This window comes from Microtus oregoni, unplaced genomic scaffold, assembly GCF_018167655.1.
Source record: "Microtus oregoni isolate MIOR12 unplaced genomic scaffold, Mior012 000025F_ref0000491, whole genome shotgun sequence".
NCBI classification, from domain to species: Eukaryota; Metazoa; Chordata; class Mammalia; order Rodentia; family Cricetidae; genus Microtus; species Microtus oregoni.
Genome location: NW_024543084.1, coordinates 36,137,634 through 36,160,162, shown reverse-complemented (window position 1 = coordinate 36,160,162; position 22,529 = coordinate 36,137,634). Strand labels below are relative to the sequence as shown.

At 37.9% G+C, this 22,529-nt stretch overlaps 1 protein-coding gene and 1 long non-coding RNA gene across 2 annotated transcripts in view; one reads left to right on the top strand and one right to left on the bottom strand.

Annotated features, from left to right (window-relative positions):
• LOC121462694 (ubiquitin carboxyl-terminal hydrolase CYLD-like) overlaps positions 1 to 21,889 on the top strand; it is a 46,418-nt gene extending 24,529 nt beyond the window's left edge. Inside the window, exons 5-16 of the mRNA XM_041674513.1 lie at positions 5,512 to 5,628; positions 6,971 to 7,350; positions 8,162 to 8,327; positions 9,150 to 9,291; positions 10,409 to 10,531; positions 12,372 to 12,463; positions 13,304 to 13,370; positions 17,804 to 17,936; positions 18,735 to 18,843; positions 19,589 to 19,707; positions 19,932 to 20,148; positions 21,499 to 21,889. Of these exons, the coding sequence (XP_041530447.1) occupies positions 5,512 to 5,628; positions 6,971 to 7,350; positions 8,162 to 8,327; positions 9,150 to 9,291; positions 10,409 to 10,531; positions 12,372 to 12,463; positions 13,304 to 13,370; positions 17,804 to 17,936; positions 18,735 to 18,843; positions 19,589 to 19,707; positions 19,932 to 20,148; positions 21,499 to 21,683 (1,850 nt within the window). The 3' untranslated portion in view covers positions 21,684 to 21,889. The remainder of the gene's footprint in view (positions 1 to 5,511; positions 5,629 to 6,970; positions 7,351 to 8,161; positions 8,328 to 9,149; positions 9,292 to 10,408; positions 10,532 to 12,371; positions 12,464 to 13,303; positions 13,371 to 17,803; positions 17,937 to 18,734; positions 18,844 to 19,588; positions 19,708 to 19,931; positions 20,149 to 21,498) is intronic.
• LOC121462697 lies at positions 8,132 to 17,902 on the bottom strand. Its single transcript, XR_005976360.1, has 3 exons — positions 17,674 to 17,902; positions 8,669 to 8,791; positions 8,132 to 8,291 (listed from the first exon to the last, which is right to left on the bottom strand). It is a non-coding gene; the product is annotated as an uncharacterized LOC121462697 (long non-coding RNA).
• Positions 21,890 to 22,529: the final 640 nt, after the last annotated feature.

Below are 22,529 nucleotides of genomic sequence, written 5' to 3'. Positions count from 1 at the left end.
GGCCTTCTCCTGAAAGGAGGAAAGTACCCCTGGTCATATGGGTCGTGGGCTGCATTGTCAGGCCATTGACAGGCACAGGCCGAATATTCCACCACATCCCTAATGAGGGCACAGAGCCTCGGAGGTCCATCCTCCTAAACTACAAAGAACAAGAAATTGTGTTAATAAAATTCTAAGATGTTTATATTGTAAATCTAAAAAAATATATTATTTCTTTTGTAATGTTGGGGATCAAAGTCAACAGAACCTTATAAGCTAGGTAAGTACTTTTTTACTCAGGTATTGTTCCAGACACTGAGATTACTTTTTTATTTTTATTTTTTGGTGCTTGCTTCAAATCTTGCATCTTACACAAACTAAAATAGGACTCTACTCCTGATCCATATATCCACCCAAAACCTGAATGTTTTTTAACTTAATTTGTTCATCAGCTTGTATGATCACATTTGAAGTTTATGAAGGGAAATTATAATGATGAGCCACTTATTAATGGGATGAGTTCTGAGAAGTGCATCATTCGGCAGTTTTTTTTTTTGTGTGTGTGTGTGTGTCTGTGACTTTTTAATGAGACCTCTTGTTTGTTCCCAGCTGCTCAGCACCAAAATAATCACACAGAAACCATATTATTTGCAATACTGTTTGGCCAATAGCTTAAGCATATTTCTGGCTAACTCATCTTAAATTAACCCATCTCCATTAATCTATGTATTGCCACGAGGCTGTGGTCTACCGGGTAAAGTTCCGGCATCTCCTGTGGGGCTATTTGGCTTCTCACTGACTCTGCCCTTCTTCCTCCCAGCATTCAGTTTTCCCCACCTAGCTCTGTTCTACTCTATCAGGCCAAGCCTATTTCTTTATTAACCAATGGTATTCACAGCATGCGGAGGAGAATCCCACATCATGTGACCATCATAGAATGCACTTCACAAACCTTGGTGAAAGAACTTTGTGTATGTCTAGGCTCTATAACACTGCTGGATGTTCTTTTGTTGACTGCAACGGGGTTTCATTCTGTGGATCGTGACCCCTTTGGGGTTTGAATGACCCTTTATTGGGATCGTTTAAGACCTTTGGAAAAGAAAGATATTTATATTACAATTCATAACAGTGGCAAAATTGCAGTAATAAAGTAACAACGAAAATAATTTTCTGGTTGGGGTTTGCCACAGTTTGAGGTATTGTATTAAAGGGTGTCAGATTTAGGAAGGTGGAAAACCACTGTTATATGGTATGAATGATAGAGGTGAAATTCGTGAGCCAGTAATTTCATCAAAGTAGAGTTGACATTGAAAAATAGACTACATGGAATGATTTTTTTTTTGTCCAGATTTCTTTAGATAGTCTGTAGTGTCCTGGAACTTGCTCAATAGACCAGGATGGCCTCAAACTCAGATATGCCTGCCTCTACTAAGTGCTGGGATTAAAGGCTCGTGTCACCACTGACCACCAGAATGGTTTCTTAGAGCTTTAATATAAACGGATAACTTTTATATTAATTTTATTACTCCTACTCTCTTCTGTGTTGACTAATTACCAAACTTTTAAAGCCGAAGACAATACAATACTATGTATATGTATATTAGTTGTGTGAGCAGTTGTTCTACCATACGCATGTTAATTTATTTATAAAATTTCTTTTTATAACATATTGGCTTTTTAAAAAAGGAACTTTTCTTGTTCCATAGGATCTACCTCAGACCCTGGAAGTAGAACCAGTTCTGAATTATTTTATACCTTAAGTGGGTCATCTGTTGACTCACAACAACAATCCAAATCCAAAAATTCATTGTATATTGATGAAGGTAATCTATAATTTTAGTCCTCTTTATAATGGTACCCTCTGTTTAATATGTAAGGGGAAATGGCTTTTTCATCAATATTTGTTAATTTTGGAAACAGTGAATAGATCATAGCTAATATGACAATATTGCTGAACTAAAATATTAAACACAGTTTCAACTACACTGTTATTAGGGTTGAGGATACATTTGAAATATGTTAGCAGTCTGGGTTTTGTTTTGCTTTGTTTTTTTTACCCGAGACAGAGTTTCTCTGTATAGAAAGTCCTTGCTGTCCTAGAACTTGCATTATTGATTTGTGTGTAATTCTCTGCTTTTCCTTTTGCATTTGTTTGTATACATATCTGTTATTCTTAATGCATGTTATGCTTAAAAGTGGAAACATACTAGTACTGAGTCCATTCCTAACTCTGATTTGTCTCCTACCCAAGATTTTATCAAGCTGTGTTCTGTGAAATACACTGATCCAGCATACTTGGGTGGCTGAGAAAGTTTCATCAAGTCAGTTTAGTGCAGCACATTGGTTAGAGGTTATCCAGGCACGTGGGCATGTAAAGGCTCCGGTTTTTACAGTAAACAAGATTGTCCATGTTTATCTTGAAACCCTCCATAAACGCTTGAATATAAAACACTGTAATGTGTAGGGTTGTTTTGGTCATGCTGATCTAGAAAATGTGACGAAAAGTATGAATAAGGTTTTCTTTAAAGCTTTTTAAAACTTCAAATAAAATTGACTGCTTCTGACTAACTTTTCAAAAATTAAAGCCTTTTGATAACTGATGATTATATTTTCTTACAGAAATTATATTTTTAAGTACAGTGTTGATTTTTTTTCACCTGAGAAATTACCTTTCAGTACTGTGGAGTCTTTAAAGAGAATCTGTAAGACTATAAAGATTGTGCCTTTTTTGTTGGAAAGGATTTCTTTGTTTTTTATGCTAAACTATGTTTCTTCCATATATAGTTAAAAAGTATGTTTACTATTTCAGAGAGCATGACACCGGAAAGGAGGCCTCCCAAACTTGCCTTTATGTCAAGAGATGATGGTGACAAAGGTTCATCTAGTATTAATGAACCAAAGGTTACAGGTATGGAGCCCATTCTTGGTAATTTACAATAAGATAATATGATTCTCCAAGATGTTAAATAAGCTTTATGTTATTGTTTGTGTGTGTGTATATGTATATATATATATGTATACATATAGTTTGTTCCTACACTTTATGTCAACTAAAATTTTATGTACATGATTTTAAGTGAGGATGTAGTAAAGAATCCACTGAAATGGCCAGCCTATGAGCTGTGGAGGGAGCTTTTTATTTGGATAAGAGAGAACAGCTGGAGGTGTTACACGCCTTCAATCCCAGCTCTCAGGAGGCAAAGGCACGTGGATCTCTGTGTTTGAGGCCAGCCTGGTTGACAGAGCAAGTTCCAGTGAAAAACACTAGAGAGAGAGAGAGAGAGAGAGAGAGAGAGAGAGAGAGAGAGAGAGAGAGAGAGAGAGGGAGGGAGCTTCTAATACACACCAGAAAAAGTTTCGGCCTGTGTTCTGCTTGTTCTGCTGAGCTTTGTCTAAATGAACCTTTAGGAGCTGACTGCCATGCATTCACACGGAGAATCCACAGTTTCACATGGGAAGAACAAGTCCCCAAGGATGATGTCATGTACAGCTGCCAGGGTGCAGCTTTTGGTGCTTTTGCTTATTTTTTTGTACAGCTTTTCTGAGTTGGCTTGGGCAGAATCTTCTTTGAGCAGTGAAGACTGCATGCTTGCCACTAAACTTTTTCTCTAATTCATGAACCATCCGGACTTGGATTTTCTGGAAAGATTTCTTCTGAGAAACTGGTGCTAAAATAAGGATTGCTTTCTGACCATCACCAGCTTCAGTTTCCTTGGCTGTGGTGGGTGATACTGAGTTTCCAAGCTGTGCCTTGAGATCTGAGTTCATCTCCAGCTCAAGCAGTGCATGAGAGATGCTAGACTCGAAATCATGTCTTCTTGTCGTCATCAGGCTTCCTAGTCTTGGTGCTTGAGGTGATCCTGGCCTTCTCCTGAAAGGAGGAAAGTACCCCTGGTCATATGGGTCGTGGGCTGCATTGTCAGGCCATTGACAGGCACAGGCCGAATATTCCACCACATCCCTAATGAGGGCACAGAGCCTCGGAGGTCCATCCTCCTAAACTACAAAGAACAAGAAATTGTGTTAATAAAATTCTAAGATGTTTATATTGTAAATCTAAAAAAATATATTATTTCTTTTGTAATGTTGGGGATCAAAGTCAACAGAACCTTATAAGCTAGGTAAGTACTTTTTTACTCAGGTATTGTTCCAGACACTGAGATTACTTTTTTATTTTTATTTTTTGGTGCTTGCTTCAAATCTTGCATCTTACACAAACTAAAATAGGACTCTACTCCTGATCCATATACCCACCCAAAACCTGAATGTTTTTTAACTTAATTTGTTCATCAGCTTGTATGATCACATTTGAAGTTTATGAAGGGAAATTATAATCATGAGCCACTTATTAATGGGATAAGTTCTGAGAAGTGCATCATTTGGCAGTTTGTTTTTTTGTGTGACTTTTTGATGAGAAATCTTGTTTGTTCCCAGCTGCTCAGCCAAAAAATAATCACACAGAAACCATATTATTTGCAATACTGTTTGGCCAATAGCTTAAGCATATTTCTGGCTAACTCATCTTAAATTAACCCATCTCCATTAATCTGTGTATTGCCACGAGGCTGTGGCTTACCAGGTAAAGTTCCGGCATCTCCTGTGGGGCTGTATGGCTTCTCTCTGACGCTGCCCTTCTTTCTCCCAGCATTCAGTTTTTCCCACCTAGCTCTGTTCTACTCTATCAGGCCAAGCCAATTTCTTTATTAATCAATGGTATTCACAGCATGTGGAGGAGAATCCCACATCATGTGACCATCATAGAATGCACTTCACAAACCTTGGTAAAAGAACTTTGTGTATGTCTAGGCTCTATAACACTGCTGGATGTTCTTTTGTTGACTGCAATGGGGTTTCATCCTGTGGATTGTGGCCCCTTCGGGGTTTGAATGACCCTTTTATTTGGGTCGTTTAAGACCATTGGAAAACAAAGATATTTATATTACAATTCATAACAGTGGCAAAATTGCAGTTATAAAGTAACAACGAAAACAATTTTCTGGTTGGGGTTTGCCACAGTTTGAGGTATTGTATTAAAGGGTGGCAGAATTAGGAAGGTGGAAAACCACTGTTATATGGTATGAATGATAGAGGTGAAATTCGTGAGCCAGTAATTTCATCAAAGTAGAGGTGACATTGAAAAATAGACTACATGGAATGATTTTTTTTTTGTCCAGATTTCTTTAGATAGTCTGTAGTGTCCTGGAACTTGCTCAATAGAAAAGGATGGCCTCAAACTCAGATATGCCTGCCTCTACTAAGTGCTGGGATTAAAGGCTCGTGTCACCACTGACCACCAGAATGGTTTCTTAGAACTTTAATATAAATGACTAACTTTTATATTAATTTTATAACTCCTACTCTCTTCTGTGTTGACTAATTACCAAACTTTTAAAGCCGAAGACAATACAATACTATGTATATGTATATTAGTTGTGTGAGCAGTTGTTATACCATGCATATGTTAATTTAATTATAAAACTTCTTTTTGTAACATATTGGCTTTTTTAAAAAGGAACTTTTCTTGTTCCATAGGATCTACCTCAGACCCTGGAAGTAAAAGCAGATCTGAATTATTTTATACCTTAAATGGGTCATCTGTTGACTCACAACCACAAACCAAATCCAAAAATTCATGCGATATTGATGAAGGTAATCTATAATTTTAGTCCTCTTTATAATGGTACCCTCTGTTTAATATGTAAGGGGAAATGACTTTTTCATCAATATTTGTTAATTTTGGAAACAGTGAATAGATCATAGCTAATATGACAATATTGCTGAACTAAAATATTAAACATAGTTTGAACTACACTGTTATTAGGGTTGAGGATACATTTGAAATATGTTAGTAGTCTGGGTTTTGTTTTGCTTTGTTTTTTTTTTACCCGAGACAGGGTTTCTCTGTATAAAAAGTCCTTGCTGTCCTAGAACTTGCTCTGTTGACCAGACCGGCCTCGAACTCACAGAGACTCACCTGCTTCTGGTTCCTGAGTGTTGAGATTAAAAGTGTACACCACTATGCCCAGCAGTTTGTTCTTATCTCTTAATACATCTGCTTAGGATCAACTGTTTTTAGAAATGAAGTGACTCATTTAAAGACTTGCCTATCTTATTTTCTTTAAAACACACTACCTTCCTTGTTTCCTAGATATCATTCTCCTTTCATGGATTTATTTCCTTCATCTGTGTAGGTTAATTACCTGGAAATCCTTCTAGTTCCTCCAGTTCAATGGTCTGGCTGACTGCTCTTCACCTCTTAAACTGAAACCTTTCCTCCCGCTGTACTCACTCACTCTCTTAGGTTAGGTTAAGTGTCCCTGAAGTGGTTTTGGTTTTTTGCCTGTATTTTCTATAAGTTCCTAGTGCTTCTACAGTGCTTTGTATTCAGTAGATTCAGTAAACTAAATGAAAATATAGTGTTCTAAGTCTCTAGGATGACTGCTTATGACATGGATTCAGTTATAAGCTAAAACACACAGTACAATCTACAGTTGCATACTATAGGTTACATATATACTCACACAGAAAGTGACCTGAGTGGGTATTTGCCACATCTGATTCTCGCACTGAGTGGGGTTTTGTGAGCATAGGCAAAATGACCTGCCTCTCTCAAGAATTCATCCTGGGCCGGAGAGATGGCTAGAGATTAAGAGCACTGACTGTTCTTCCAGAGGTTATTTAGAATTATTATTTAATTTTTATATCTCTTCATACTAATTTCTAACTTAATCATATTATGGGAAAGAATATAATCCATGTGATACTGACTAGACTTAGATGACCAATGCCAGATTACTGAGACAGGAAACTGTGGAGGTCGAGAAGAGGAGCAAGAACATTATTCAGAGCCAATGAGTTTACAGTGCTTTCAAGCAGGCTTGCAATGGGATCATGTGATCAGTTAGACTAGAACTTTGTATTGTTTTTAGAAGATGCATTCATATTTAATGTTCTTGAACAGCCTTTTCTAATTAAGGACAATTTTTCATAGTTGCAGAAGACCCTGCAAAATCACTAACAGAGCTGTCTCCAGACTTTGGACATTCATCACCTCCACCACAACCTCCTTCCATGAACTCCTTATCCAGCGAGAACAGATTGCACTCTCTACCGTTCAGCCTGACCAAGATGCCCAATACTAAGGGCAGCATTGCTCACAGCCCACTGTCACTGTCAGTGCAGTCTGTGACGGGCGAGCTGAACAGCACGCCTGTCCAGGAGAGTCCACCTTTGCCCATCTCTTCTGGTAATGCATACGGCCTAGAGGTGGGCTCACTGGCTGAAGTGAAAAAGAATCCCCCATTCTATGGGGTTATCCGTTGGATTGGCCAGCCGCCTGGGCTCCGTCACGTGCTAGCTGGGCTGGAACTGGTAATTTATTTTGGCTTGAAATCTACAACTTTTCTTCATGGGTTTTAAAACTAGGTTTTCCTCTATTAGATAATTTCTTGGGAAGTTATTTTTTTCTCAAAAAAAAAATTCAGTAGTAGAGGAAATATAGTAGTGCTTACCTTCACCCTTTGCCATCGCTAAGGCTTCTCACCCACTTATTCCTCATGTTTGTTTGTGATCAAGGAATAGATTGATTTTTAGGCTAGAACATGTAGTCTCCACATACAAACAGAATGCAGCAAAGAAAGCAGTTCAGTGACCAGTTCTCCTTCTTATTCTTTAGCCTCCTCCCATTGCAGTCAGTTCAGGGATGTGACTGACTTTAAAATTAATCATGTTTGGAGTCTTTGGGAGAGGGGAAGGTTTTATTTTTGGCTCTAAAAAAAGTATATTGTGTGATATTTCATAACCAGGAGGGAGAACTTGAATAAATTTAGCTATTGCCTAAATATAGTTTTTAACTTTTTTTCACTTGTCTTCTTGCTGTTGAGGAACTAGGTAATTTATCTACTCCTGCCCCTTGATTTTAATACTTTTGAAATGGCTCAGGGAAACTCAGTAAACCAAGGAAGTTCTAAGCATGTATTTTGAAAGGAAATGCATCAAATACTTCCCGGAGGGCTAAAGAATTATTTTCTTAAACCACCAGCTGAGGGCCAAAGCACCAGTTAGTCAGTCCCTTTTCCTTCTTGCTGATCTGTTCAGAAAAGATTTGAAAGAGAAATTCAGAAAAAGTGAAAACTCCATAGCTCTTCCCGGTGTAACACATACCAAAACCTTTCTTTTTCAGGAGGATGAATGTGCGGGCTGTACAGATGGCACGTTCAGGGGCACGCGCTATTTCACCTGCGACGTGAAGAAGGCTCTGTTTGTGAAATTGAAGAGCTGCAGACCGGACTCTAGGTTTGAGTTTCTGGAGCCTGTTTATAATCAGATTGAAAGGTGTAATTCTTTAGGTAATTGGATACTTTTAATTTATTTACCCATCTGGAATGACTGTTTCTTGCTACATTTTAGCATCTGAGGGTGACAGTGTTTAAATGTTTTATTTACTTGCCAGTGTTCATCAAGTTTCGAAGTTGGTAAAGATTCTTACTTGGTGCATAAGAGAGTTGTCCTAAGAGGAGATATGTTGAAAGAAGAGTTAGGAAAAGTGTTTAGGGTCTAAAGACTGAAAGGTGGTGTTTTTTCTTCTCTTTTATTGATTATAGACATTAAATTTTTGGCAGTGTGGGTGGTAGAAATGAAAATGTGGTCCCTTTAGCAATAACTTCCCCATCCGCATCTTTTTAAGTACCTCATTTCGGATGTCCTTATGAAGAAATCTGATACAGTCTGGGGATGCAGTTGGCTTGACAGATGGAGGACAATTCTTCTCATTGTCACTAGCTTGCTGATGCTGGCCTTTCCCTTAACAATACTGAGAGTCAAGCAGGGGGAAATAGGGAAAACATCTTTATGAAAAACATTTTTCTTAATGTTGAAGAGTATTTTGGAAACTTGTTTCTTTTTATACTTGAAAATGAAACATTTTGGACAAGTAACAAAATATTCTTTGACAGATGCTTAATTGACTTAATTTTCTAAACTCTATATGACAGGAATGATGTTGAAAGTGAATAATTGAATTTTTATAAGTCCAGATAAATATCAGTAAACTAAAGTAAAAAAATGCAGAAGATGCCAAAATATACTTTAAATGATATATATATATATACATGCATATGAATATATACTGTCATGATTTAAAAGATTATTTTTATTTTTTATCTTTTCAGTATTTGGAGGCTACTTAAGTGAAGTAGTAGAAGAAAATACTCCACCAAAGACGGAAAAAGAAGGTTTAGAGATAATGATTGGAAAGAAGAAAGGCATCCAGGGCTATTACAATTCTTGTTACTTGGACTCAACTTTATTCAGGTAAGTTCCTATTTTCTGCAGTAAGTGTAAATAGTGCTGTGTGGGGGAGAGGGGAGACAGGTATGTGTGTGTGTGTATATGGAAGAAGGTGCCAGTTGCCTTTGAGTAGAGAAACTGACAGAGTTAGGAAAGATCATGAGATTTGGTCCTTAGTGACTAAAGAATTTCATATCCTATTCCTAGATCCAAAGCACTAATATAAAAATACTGCAGTGAATAATGAGTGAACAGATACTCTGAGGACATCTGCCTCCAGTGTAGATGATGGCACGTGTGCCAAGTAACCTGCAGCAAGCTATTGGCATTGCGTGCTGCGTGGGTTCTGGAATCTCGAGATGATCATAAAAATTCTTAATATTAAAAATTACTTTCCATGGGATCACTGTTGCCCTCCTTTGTGTAGTTTTCCCTAAAGTGGATCAAGTTGAACAGCAAGGATCATTAGGCTATGAAGATTGCATCTATAGCCGTAAGGGTTGTGCACTGCCAGTGAAGTGGATCTGCCACTCGGTAGGCTGTGCCACAAGAGTTAGGAAGTTAGTGTGGAAGTTAGAATTTTAAAGGAGAGAGCACAATAAAGGTGGGTCTTGTCGTTGCTGGAATACTTTTGATTAAACAAACAAGCAAGCATTACTATAATATTCCTTAGATTTGCTGATAAAAATTTATTTTAACTAAATTTATTTTCTTTGATACCAGCAAATTTTTATTGCTAATCACTCACAAGTTATTATAAGGAAATGCCTATCTGATGATAATGAAATGAAGTTGTCCTGACTAGTCTGATCTGGTCTTGACCAGTCTCTGACTTTCTCCCTATGTTGTCTGTGTGTGTGTGACCGATTTCTAGGCCTCTCTTGGTTTATGTAAACAAGCTTCTTTCATAATGTTCTCTGGCGTGTTTTCAACCTTCACGTGTATGGTGCAGTCTTGGTGTTTCTGGTCCGGATCTGCAGGGTCTCCGGGTACTGAGCACAGGGCCTGTGTGGTCTGTCCATGAGTTCTTAGGCCAGTGGTTCCCTACACTTTATCCCTTTGCCTCTTCCTACTCCTTTAAGAATCTTTCTCAAATTTTATTCTTTTTATAACATGAGGAAAATATTCTTTTATTTTGCAGCTTATTTGCTTTTAGTTCTGTCCTGGATACTGTGTTGCTCAGACCCAAGGAAAAGAATGATGTGGAGTATTATAGTGAGACCCAGGAGCTACTGAGGACAGCAATAGTCAATCCTCTGAGAATGTAAGTAGAAGACATGTGTTTTGTCTTTAGTTGGTGTTCTGTTTACTGTTTTCTTGTATAGTAATTAATTTATGCTCTGTACTCATGTAGTAAAAAAAAAGAAGTTAGTTCTCATGAAATACTGACTTTTTAAAACCTTTGTTTTTTGTCCTCTGTTTATGTGTGTTTTAGTCTGGGCAGTGCATTCTGTAAAATGATGGGACTCATTTGGAGTCATGCACTACAAATTTATCCCTTTGCCTCTTTGTCTAGTACATGACATTGCACTAGAAACAAGTGAGGTATATTAAAGTGACATGGTGTTTTGTTTATTTAAAAGAATTTCTTTAGGTCTTCTTTTACTCCTTTACTAAGGTAGTTGTAAATGTGCAGAAGACCATGTAGGAAGACTTTGATACATGATGCTGATGTGTGATGACTTCACAAGGCGTTTATGTGATGAAGAGTTAGATTATCCAGTGATCAGGAAACAGATAGCTCAGGGACATAGAGAACAAACTATGCAATTTAAAGTCCAACTGTGATCAATTTAAACTTTGTGGTACACTTTTCTTAACAGTGAAAATAAAAATTAACGTAATATATTTAAAAATAACAAAATATGAAACTATAAGGAGTATTCCAAACGACGTACTGTGTCACATAGCTAAGAAAGTAAATTAAAAGTGAAACAAATTTCTCTAGATACTTGTTTGCCTTACTTTTCTAATCATCTTATCCTTTAATTATGTGCTTTGATTTTAATATTAATTATTTTGTCTTACACAAATTTTAAACTCTCAGATTTTTCTTTCCCTATGTAAATGACACTAGAACAGCACAGGTCAAATCTTAACTACAAGGCATATTATCACAACCTTCCTTCTTTTTAAAATACTGTCAATCCATCAGTAAACGTTTTTTGCATACGATTGCCCAACTAGTCCAGAATCATAGTTATTCTAATTTTGTCACCAGTCTATAGAAAACACTTGTTGCATGGCCTATGAGACCAAGGTGCGTCTTGTCAGGCATGGTGGGATATACCTGTAATCCCAGCACTTGATAGCTCAAGAGGCTAAGGCAAGATCAGTAGTTCAGAAATTTGAGATATATTTCTTGTGTCTGCAAATGTCATATCTGTTGTTTGGACAGAGGTTTCGCATTATGTAATGGAAGCACCCACAGGTAGAGATCCTGTTTTGTTTATTTGGTTTTTTGTTGTTGTTAGGTTTCTTTAATCTCCTTTTGTATTTTTGGTGCCCTACATATAGCATTACACAAGTGGTAGGTGTTTAGTGTTTGCTGACTGCAAAGAGCTACCAAGTAGGTGGATGGTCGCTCTAAAAAGCGGGTACACAGTATGATTAGCTGTCTCTGACTTGTTCTTGTAAGCCCATGGTCTCCTATAGTCAAACAAAGAGAATGTCATAATTATGTTGACTGTTTGATTTCAGACTTTAGATTTTTAGTATCTCATCAGTTCCCTTTTCCATGTCTCTTATCCTGTGTAATAGAAGGGCTCTCTCAAATTTGGATATCCTATTTTATAAAATAAATATTTTAATATAATAAGCAAATGCCATTTAAAAATTGCTTCACCCAGGCTTCATAAAAAGTTCAGAATTGTATTAGTACATGGTAGTTATTTTTAAGGTGTTTAATAGTATCTGGAAACAATTCTGATTCTCAGACTTTCACTTTTCAAACTTCTGTAAGAAGCCTACAGTTGTTTCTTAAAAATAAATGCCTTGTCTCTTGTTTTTTTTAACATGTTACAATTGTATGAAAAGTACTTGATTATTAAGATGTGCCATATGACTCACTGTGCCAGTGTCAGTTAATTCACTTTTATCAACAGATATGGATATGTGTGTGCCACAAAAACTATGAAACTGAGGAAAATACTTGAAAAAGTTCCTGCTGCATCAGGATTTACATCTGAAGAAAAAGGTGACCCTTTTAATTTATAATATATGCATTGAAAATAACTTGAAAGTTTATCATCTAGTAATATGCTAAATTATTTCCTGAAATATACCAATTTAGTTTAGAGGATTAAATTTAAGTTAGATTCATTTGAGAGGGCTAGGAGTATACTCAGTGGTGGAGTATGTAAGAGGCCTTGGGTTTGATTCCCAGCACTGCAAAAATATGAAAAGTTTCTTTTCTATGTGACATGCATATTTCTCCTGATTTTGTGATTCTTCTGAAGTGATGTGATGTGGAAGAAGTCTTTAAGAGGCCAGCCGGCTGGCTCTACAGAAGATGACCAAGTAAAGAGCTGTCCTTGTCCCCAGCAGGGCTGTTCGGAGCTGCTTCTCTTCCTGTGATAGGGAGAGTCCCCAGCACTCAGTTTCTCACTGTGCTCCCTGTTGAAAGGGGCTGTGGAGCAGTTGGCCGGCACTTCTGTCTGCTCACAACTGAAGAATTTGCTCAGATTCAACTCCTGAATTAGTTTGTTAACAGTATACTATAACCAGCTGTGGCATTTATACACATGGCTATTACTAAAATAGAAGAAAAAATAGGGCATATACCAGGTATATTCTACTGAACCTCCCAAAAGACATAAAAATGATTTCACTGTGTGTGAATGAGTATATTCTGTTAAATAGGGCATCATGACAACAAATGGAAAAGTAATGTTTTATTATAAGTTTTCCCTTGTCAGGAGAACCTGAAATAACTAAACTTTTAATTAATATGTCTCTCTTAAAGAATAGAATGGTTTTTAAATTTTCTCTGTGATTCACTTAGGTTTTTTGTTGTTGTTGTTTTATTTTCTCCTAGATCCTGAAGAATTTCTAAATATCCTGTTTCATGATATTTTAAGGGTTGAGCCATTGTTAAAAATAAGGTAGGTCTCAAGCTGTCTAGAAGCATTTCAGAAGCAGACCTTCTTTTACACTGCCATTGCCCAGTAGCTAAATGTTGCTAGCATAGATGTGGGTTTCACTAGCTGCTGTCCTCTCTCTGAGCTACACTTAACTTCCAGGGCACAAGTGAACCTGTTCTTTTGCCCTAATGACAGATGTGCCCACAATTCAATTACTTATGAAATTGCATGTTAATATTTTTGAAAGTTCAGTTAGTGAACTTTTAAAAGGAATCTTATTCTAATTGAATTTAAAAAAAGAAAAAAAAAACAGTGAGAGCATTGATTTTGGCTTCCCATAACTTACAGTTAGCCTTAAGTTAGCTCTTTCATTCTCAGTTTAGATCTTCCTTCCCCCCATGTTGAAAGAATACCTGAGTTTACTGCGATACAGTTCTTAGTGGGATGTTTGAAATGTCTGCTCTTCCCAGGTCATTTGAATGGTGGGCCCCTCTTGATTTCAGTCTTGGTTTCTCTGGTGAAAATCTTAGGAGTGTGCTGCCTACCTTCTTAAGAACCCACACTGATGAGTTCTCTTTCCTCTTGTGTCTAAGCAATGCAGTTTGAACCAGGGTTAAACTGATTTTGGAACAAGGAAAGTATCACAGTTAAATTTGGTTCTCTTCAGAAATCTCTAACTAGTGAACTGGCATGATGCATAAGCTGGGTGTACATACTTATTAGCAAGTCCAAGTTGGTAATCGCTTTCTATGTACCTAGAAAATCCAGAGAATTATCTACAAAGATTTAAGAAAAGAATTTATTATAGTCTAGCCATGTAAAAATTAATCATGGAAAATCAACAACATTTTTTTATTCCTTCAAGCATATAGAAAAAGGAATATTTTATGTTTTAGGAAAGAAAAATAAGCAATCATTGTTTTCAAAGATAGTGTTAAAAAAAGATTTACACTGAGCTACAAGGCAGATTTGATTAATTAGTGAGAAAGAGTAAATAATTAAATATGTGAATTTTTTGGTTTGTTTTATTCTTTTAATGATTTTTACATTCCAACTACAGTTTCCCCTCCTTCCTCTCTTCCTAGTCCTTCCCTCCCACCTTCTCCCTCTCCCCCCATCCTCTCCTCCTTCATTTCGATTCAGAAGAGGGCAGGCCTCCCATGGATATAAAGCAAACATGGATATAAAGCAAACATGAGGCTCAGAGTGTGAGGTGCGGTCCATCTTGGTACAGTTGTAGTGGGACTGTACCTCAGCCGGTGTCCCTGCTTCTGCAAGGGAAGCAGATGGAGATCAATGCAGGTGCTCAGCTCACTTTCTCCTTCTCATTCTGGGGCCCAAACTTGTGAAATTGTGCTGCCCACATTTAGGGTGGATCTTCTCACCTCAACCCAATCAGAAAACTTTTTTACAGTTATGTTTAGAGGTTTATCTCATAGATGATTCCAGATCCTGTCAAGTTAACAATATTAACATCACAAGACCACTTATTGTCAACTTGATACCCAAATATATCATTTAAAAATACATTTAATTTTATTTTTAATTGTGTGTATGAGTTCAGTGCCAACAGAAGCCAGAAGAGGATGTCAGATTTCCTTAAGCTGGAGTTACAGGCAGTTGTGAACTACCTGTTGTGGGTTCTGGGGACTGAGCTTTGGTCCTCTGTAAGGGCAGTGTGCTGTCTTAACCTCTTGATAGCTGAGACATTTCCTACCACTTTTGGTTATGAGCCTTAGTTGTTTTTTTTTAATGGCTGAACTCTCTCTCTCTCTCTCTCTCTCTCTCTCTCTCTCTCTCTCAGGCCCCAAGTTTTTTGAGACAGGATTTCTTTGTGTAACAGTCTTGGCTACTAGCTGTCCTGGAATTCACTTTGTAGACCAGACTGACTTCAAACTCACAGAGATCTGCTTGCCTCTGTCTCCTGAGTGCTCAAATTAAGTGCATGCTTCACCACACCCGACTTAAACATATGATTTTAAAGCTATTACTTTCTACTCTTTGTCCCGATAGGTTCTTGGTCATCTTTAATGCAGAATACATTCATTCTAACTTCAGAAGTTTCCATAATTTTTAATGTTCCAACACTGTTCAAAAATAGTCTTTTTAACCATGAGTTCCTGAAAAACCAATAAACAAGTTTTGTACTTCCAGCTTACAGTGGCACAGGGTTGGTTCTCATCCCAAAAGGAAGGAGTTGGGGGCAGAGCAAGCAAAGAAAGGCCAGAGCAAAGCAAGAGCCACAGAGCATCAAGGCAGGGCGACCCCGGCTCCTTGTGGCTGGGCAGTGACGTCACAAGCTTCACACACTCATCATGGAGCTGCAGGATTTTGGAATGAGTATAGGACCTCAGGACTCACCTATTATGGTCCAAACCATACCAATCCATGAATGTTTTTATATTCATGTTTGTAAAATGTCAATATCCACTTTTTACAATTTACCAAATTTGTATTCTTGTGCCCTTGGATTGTCCCTGGTGGAAAATACAACCCAACTAGCATGGCTTGGTGCAGTTTCACAACTTGGTTATGATTCTGTAGGTTTCCAAACTTCTAAAACACTAGCCATGGGGTTATTTAATTATTTTTATCATTTTCTAAAATTTTCATAAACCCCATATTGTATATTGAGTATGTTTCCCCTGTACCTCCATCCCTCTGTCCCTTTCCATGTCTTCCTCCTCATAGTTCCTTTGTTCCTTAGGCAGCATCACGTCTACTTTCATGTCATATCAAATTAATGCTTTTTGTCTCTCTGTAGACGATCGAGGAACCATAAATGAGAGAAAACATACATTGTTTCTCTTTATGGGACTGGTTTAATTTGTTTAGTATGTTTATTTCCAGTTGTATCCATTTTTTATTACTGACATATTTGTTCTTTATAGTTAAAAGGACTCCCCTGTGCATATGATTTGAGGAGTGATTTTTGTTGTTTTGTTTTTCGTTTTAGGTTTGGTTTGATTTTTTGAGACAGGTTTCTCTATATAGTCCTGACTGTCCTGAAACTTGCTTTGTAGATCAGGCTGGCCTCGAACTTACAGAGATCCACCTGCCTCTGTCTCCTGAGTGCTGGGATTAAAAGTGTGCACCACCATGCCTGACCCTGGAAGTGAGGTTTGAGTGGCTGTTGTTCCTCCCAGTTTTCTGCTACAGTGTTAGGACACTATGTATCTCTTCCTCCATTAACTAGCTGCCATGCCTCCTCCTGGCCATCCTTGATTTTTCTGGGTGTGATTTTTTTTTACCTCCATTATTTTTGTTTTCTCTTCTATGCTATTTTTAACTATGAATTTTTTCTATGATTTTTTTCTATGACTTTTTCTATGATTTTTTGTAGTCATCAACAACCAATTAAAATGTTATTCTAGAATAACTGCTAGTTTCTTGAATTATAATCTGTTCTTATTAGCTTTGAGTTCTCAAGAGTGCTGTAGCTAGTTACCAGATTTTATGTTTTGTAAATTCAGGACATAATTTGCTTGGGGCAGCTGAAGATCACAATAGGCTGCTCCCTGAATCACAGAAGTTTTGTGATTAAAAACTGCTGACAGTTTTTTTTTTCTAAAACTCTTGAAATCTAGACATACATTTAAATAATCTGATTCTAAACCCAGACACTTGGCTAAAAAAGATAAGCGGTAAGCTGAAAGATGAAAAACAATGTTCTCCGTAGAGTTAGTTTTAATGGTTACTAGTAAGCTGGTAAGGGAAGGGAGATGTTGGACCCTCATGTTTCACCGTGACCATTTACCTGGTGTTTGTCAAGTTGGTGGGTGAGCATCTAAAGAGCTGCTGGTAGCTGAAAGCCTAGAGGATAGTTGTTAGGGTTCCTGGGAGTCACACCTTGCCCTGTTTTGACTTGCTAGGAAAGTATCTTCCCTCCCTCCCTCCCTCCCTCCCTCCCTCCCTCCCTCCCTCCTCCCTCCCAGGGCTTTTATTTTAGGAAGTAAAGAAGTTTGATTTAGAAGGTCTAAGAGTCCGTCACTGAGGCATTGTAGCATTTGTTCTAGTCAGTAAAAGCGGTGCTCACAACTGTCTGTAACATCAGTTCCTGGTGACCTGACATCCGTGGTAAAACACCAGTGTACATAAAATAAAAATTATTTTTTTTAAAAAAAGTAGCTGCTACTTTCTAGATTTGGAGGGAGAAGAACTGAGTATTGTTCATATAGTGTTTCTTGTCTGGAATATTATTCTACATTTTTCTTGTGATGGCAAGAGAACTTTTGAATAATTTATAAAGAAGGCAGAAGAACTAATTTATGAGGTCTTCTGCATAAGCACATTTAACTATCTCATCCGAATCATTGTCTTTCACCTGGTGTGTGGACAATCCAAAGCTGGACACGAGCATTATGATGCTGTGTCCTCAGGTCTGTCAGATGCTTCATACTCGATTCAGGCATTTGGTAAATGGCTTATATGCATTTCTTCCTGTGTGCTCCCAGATCAGCAGGTCAGAAAGTCCAAGACTGCGACTTCTATCAGATCTTTGTGGAAAAAAATGAGAAATTTGGAGTTCCTACAATTCAACAGTTACTAGAATGGTCTTTTATCAACAGCAACCTGAAATTTGCAGAGGTTAGTGATTCTAACTGGACTTGTACTGCTACTTTATTTTGTTTCTTATCAATGCTAGATATTAAACTCAGGCCTTTTGTACACACTGCCCCAAGTGCTGCCCCACTGAACCACACCTAGCTGTCACTGTGCTTTAACCAAGAATAGTTTGAAGAAATAGTTAAGAAGACACTTTTTTTTAAAAAAAAAAAAGTTATTCTAACTTTGTTTTTTTAAAGATAGCTGCGCTTAGCTTAAGTTGGAATGTTTTAGATTTGGGTTGCAAAGGGAACAAAAGCTAATTTTTAAGTTTAAAGTAGCTTAATGCAAAGATATGTGTGCATACATGTTTATGTTTTCAGTTGTCATTTTTCCCATGCATAGTATCTAAACATGTCAAAGGTAATGTTATTTTTTCTCCCTCTGCTAAGAGATAAAATACCAATAAATTCTTGTGTATGGGTTTGCTAATGAATGCAATAGAAACTTCTCTTTGACTGTCAGAATGTGTTATCTCTGCAGTGCATGCCGTGGTCTGTTTTATCATGTTCATCTCTGGGGAAGTCTGGAAAATCTGTAGCTTATTGCTGCTCTGCATCCACACTGCACATTCACAAGTGGGCTCTGCTTCATGGGCCAACAGCCCTGCTGAAACCACTACTGGGTTTGACAGTTATGACTATTTCAGTTTCATAGGGAAACTCGTTAGTACAGGGGTTAGGACTCAAGGCTTTGGACATGCTAAGTAAGCGCTATATTGAGCTAAGTCCCCAGCTCCTTAGGACTTTGGTTTCTAAAACTATGTGTCTTTTTTTTTAGGCACCATCATGCTTGATTATTCAGATGCCTCGGTTTGGAAAAGACTTCAAAATGTTCGAAAAAATTTTCCCTTCTCTAGAATTAAATATAACGGATTTGCTTGAAGACAGTAAGTATATAGTCCGTTCTTTGATTTTTGTTTTGTTTTGTTTTGTTTTAGAAATAGTTGGCCTGGACTTTTCATTAGTTATGAGTATAGTACTTCTGACAGGTAATTCAGTAGTTGAAGAGCTTAGACATACTAACTTAATAATTTGACTGCTACAATTTATTCTAAAAAAAAAAAGAGGTAAAAATAAATAATTTAAATGCAAATTTACTTACTATCTGACAAGAAATTAGAGACAAGAAATGTTAATAAGAGGGAAGTGGTTAATTGGATTATATGTCTAAACAATAGACCTACGTGAAAACAGTGTGTGGTAGTTATAGTGGAAGGGAAAGCATCGAGAGGCTAGATGAGAGAAGCTTGAGACACACGTGTACCTAGGTGCACATACTTATATAAATATTCAGACGTAAAATTGTTACAGAAAGTTCATAATGGCAGTGATTGTTACTTACTGACATAAGATCATATGTGCTATTAGTCTTCAATACTTACTTTATATCTTTGAACATTTCATGACCAGAAAAACAATTCTAGAATAGGTTAACAAAAATGGTTATATGAAAAAAAAGTCCTTAAAAATACTTCAGATACAAAAAAAAATCCAAATGAAATTTTAAGAGGGTCAGAGAGGACTAGGCCTTTCTTCTCCCCAACCCCCAAGCATTCTTGTTTTCAAAGTATAGCTTTTATTTTTAATGACAGAATGTCTTTTTAAAAAGGCTTCTTCCTTCCCTCTGCGTAGCTCCCAGGGAGTGTCGCATCTGTGGAGGACTTGCGATGTTTGAGTGTAGAGATTGCTATGAAGACCCCGACATCACAGCAGGGAAGATCAAGCAGTTCTGTAAGACCTGCTGCACTCAGGTAATCCACACTCACTGCACCAGTCAGAGTCAAAGGGCATTTTAAACATTCACAGTAAATGTTATTGCTCATGTCTCTTCTGCCGGTGTGTGTGTATGTGTGTGTGTGTGTGTGTGTGTGTGTGTGTAGAACTTGGCTGGGCTGGTCAATGAAAGTGATTAGAGTCTGCCCTTGAAACATGGCATTTAGCTCACTTGTGGTATTTTCTTCATGGTCCATTTTAGGTTCACCGCCATCCTAAGAGAATGAATCATACCTATCACCCAGTATCACTTCCCAAAGACTTGCCTGACTGGGACTGGAGACACGGCTGCATCCCCTGCCAGAAGATGGAGTTATTTGCTGTTCTCTGCATAGAAACGAGCCACTATGTTGCTTTTGTGAAGTATGGGAAGGATGATTCAGCCTGGCTCTTCTTTGACAGCATGGCTGATCGAGATGGTATTTAAAACTCGTCTTTTGGAGGGAGATGCTTCCTAGTGAGAGCACGTGTTTGTGGTAATAGGGTATTTTGTGAGCAGATTCTTGAAAGGATACCACAGTGGGACGGACTTCAATCTTCAAAGGGTATTACTAATTCTGCTCCTCAAACTAAGGAGCAATAATGTTGTGCCATCTTGGTCCTTACGTGGATTTGTTAAAGAATCCTAGCCATAATCCCAGACTTGGGAAGTAGAGGATTGTGAATCAGAGGTCAGTTTGTATTGCATAGTGAGAACCTGATTCAATTTGTCCAACCTCAAAAGAAAACAAAGATCCTAAAATTTATTTAGAGCTGATTTTACCATCTTCTTCCTTGCATTTTTATGTACAGTAGAGTAGCCATTTATTGAGGACATAAATGCCAAACTCTGTGGGAATACTTAGGTCATGGAAATCATGCCTGTTTTTCTATTGTCTAAGCTAACGTTAAAGGTGGTGAAGGTTGCATGGTATGAATTTACCTCAGTCTTCCTGATCTCATGCGTTTTATTTCAGGAAGAAACCTTTTCTCATTGAGATGTTTTTAGGAAGCTTAGTCATTACTTAGTACACACTTGAGTGACAGGGGTCTTGGTAGTAAGGTACTTGTCACAGTACCTGTCCATACCCCATTTACACTACAGCTCTTCTTCCAAGCCCTAGTTCCCCAGGTCTTCAGGTGTGACACTTTAATAACCAGAGGCACCGAGTGACGGCTTCTTGACCAGAGGCCCAAGCTGTAGACCAACAGTTCTTCATTTCTGCATAGCTCTGATGCCTGATGGCACAGCCCACCCCTGTGTGTGCTTCACTCAGCATTAGCAGCATAACTTTTGGGAACGCATCTGGGAGAGCAAATCTGATCATCAGAGCACGTGCGCGTTCTGATGATTAGTATCTAAAACAGCCGTGCTAGAGGTATGCAAGTATGTTCTTAAAACATAGGGAAACAGTAGCGCTCACAATTGGCTTCTTGTGGAAAAGTGTCAGACTGTTAGTGTCTGGGAAGGACAGAAAAGTCTGAGGGGCCTAGAGCAGCAGCCTGCAAATCGGGACTGCAGCTTTTCCTAAGTGCATGTCCTTTTACCAGGTTTTTTTTTTTTTTTCACTTTTCTCTGCTTGAGCCCTCTCAGAAGCCAATAAAAGGAGACCGTAATTCTAGAAACTGAAAGTCAAACAAAGTTTTGTTGTTTGTTTTGTTTTGTTTTGTTTTTGATTCTGGGAGTCAGTCTTCACTAAATTCTAGGATAGTAAAATTGTTCTGGTTGGACAGGCTGCCAGGAGGACTTAGAAGTTTGCTGCCCTAATGAGAGCTCTCTCTCTCCCTAGGGGGTCAGAATGGCTTCAACATTCCACAAGTGACACCCTGCCCTGAAGTGGGAGAGTACTTGAAGATGTCTCTGGAGGAGCTGCACTCCTTGGATTCCAGAAGGATTCGAGGCTGTGCACGCAGACTTCTTTGTGATGCGTACATGTGCATGTACCAGAGTCCAACCATGAGCTTGTACAAATAACATGTCATCTGAAAGGGGCAGAGGCCAAGCACAAAGCTTAACACCATGTGTCTTCCAGCTGGCACCCATTATGGGCAATGGGTGTCTTTTTTGTTGATGGCCCTTTAGCAAAGGATTCCTGTGTTTTTAAACAAATTATTTTTGTGTTCTTGAAGTATTTAATAAGCATTTTGCACTCTAGGAAGTATGTTTTGTTGGTTTTTTAAAAGTTTTAATGAAGTTTAGTTTAAATTAAGTTTTGTTTTTTTAAGTTTATTGAGTTAATTGCATTGATAATATAATATTTTTGGAAAGATACAATTTTAATTGTTACGTCTAAAATCTTTTAGTCCATTGAGGATGTAAGTAAATATTTCTTCTTATGGACCAAGGATATTAAATCGTTTTTCTTTTTTGAGTGCCTTGAGGAAGAAATAATATGGTTTTACTGAGTCTGCTGGTGGGTGGCCTTAAATGGCATTACTTTATCCTCAAGAGTACCGCAGGGTCCTGGCCACTCTCCTGGGAGTGCTGACAGTTTAGTATCATCCGATTTGAGTTCTCATTTTCTTCCCAATGGATTTGAGGGAGAAGGGCTTTGATGTAGGGATTGTCCTTCCAGGCACCGTAGGCCTCTGCACAGTTCTCTTGTGCTTTTAAATACTGCTTATGTTCACTAATTATTCATTCTAAAGGGATTATGCAGGAGATGCAACTGTCTTTGGTTTTATATTATGAAATAGCCTTGTATTGTGGGATGTTAACTCTGGAGAGTCGCCCTCATACTCAAAGTATTCATTAAAAACAATCCCCTGATACTCCCTAGGGGGTGTGTGGCTATTATCAGGCTGACCCAAAGGAACACAT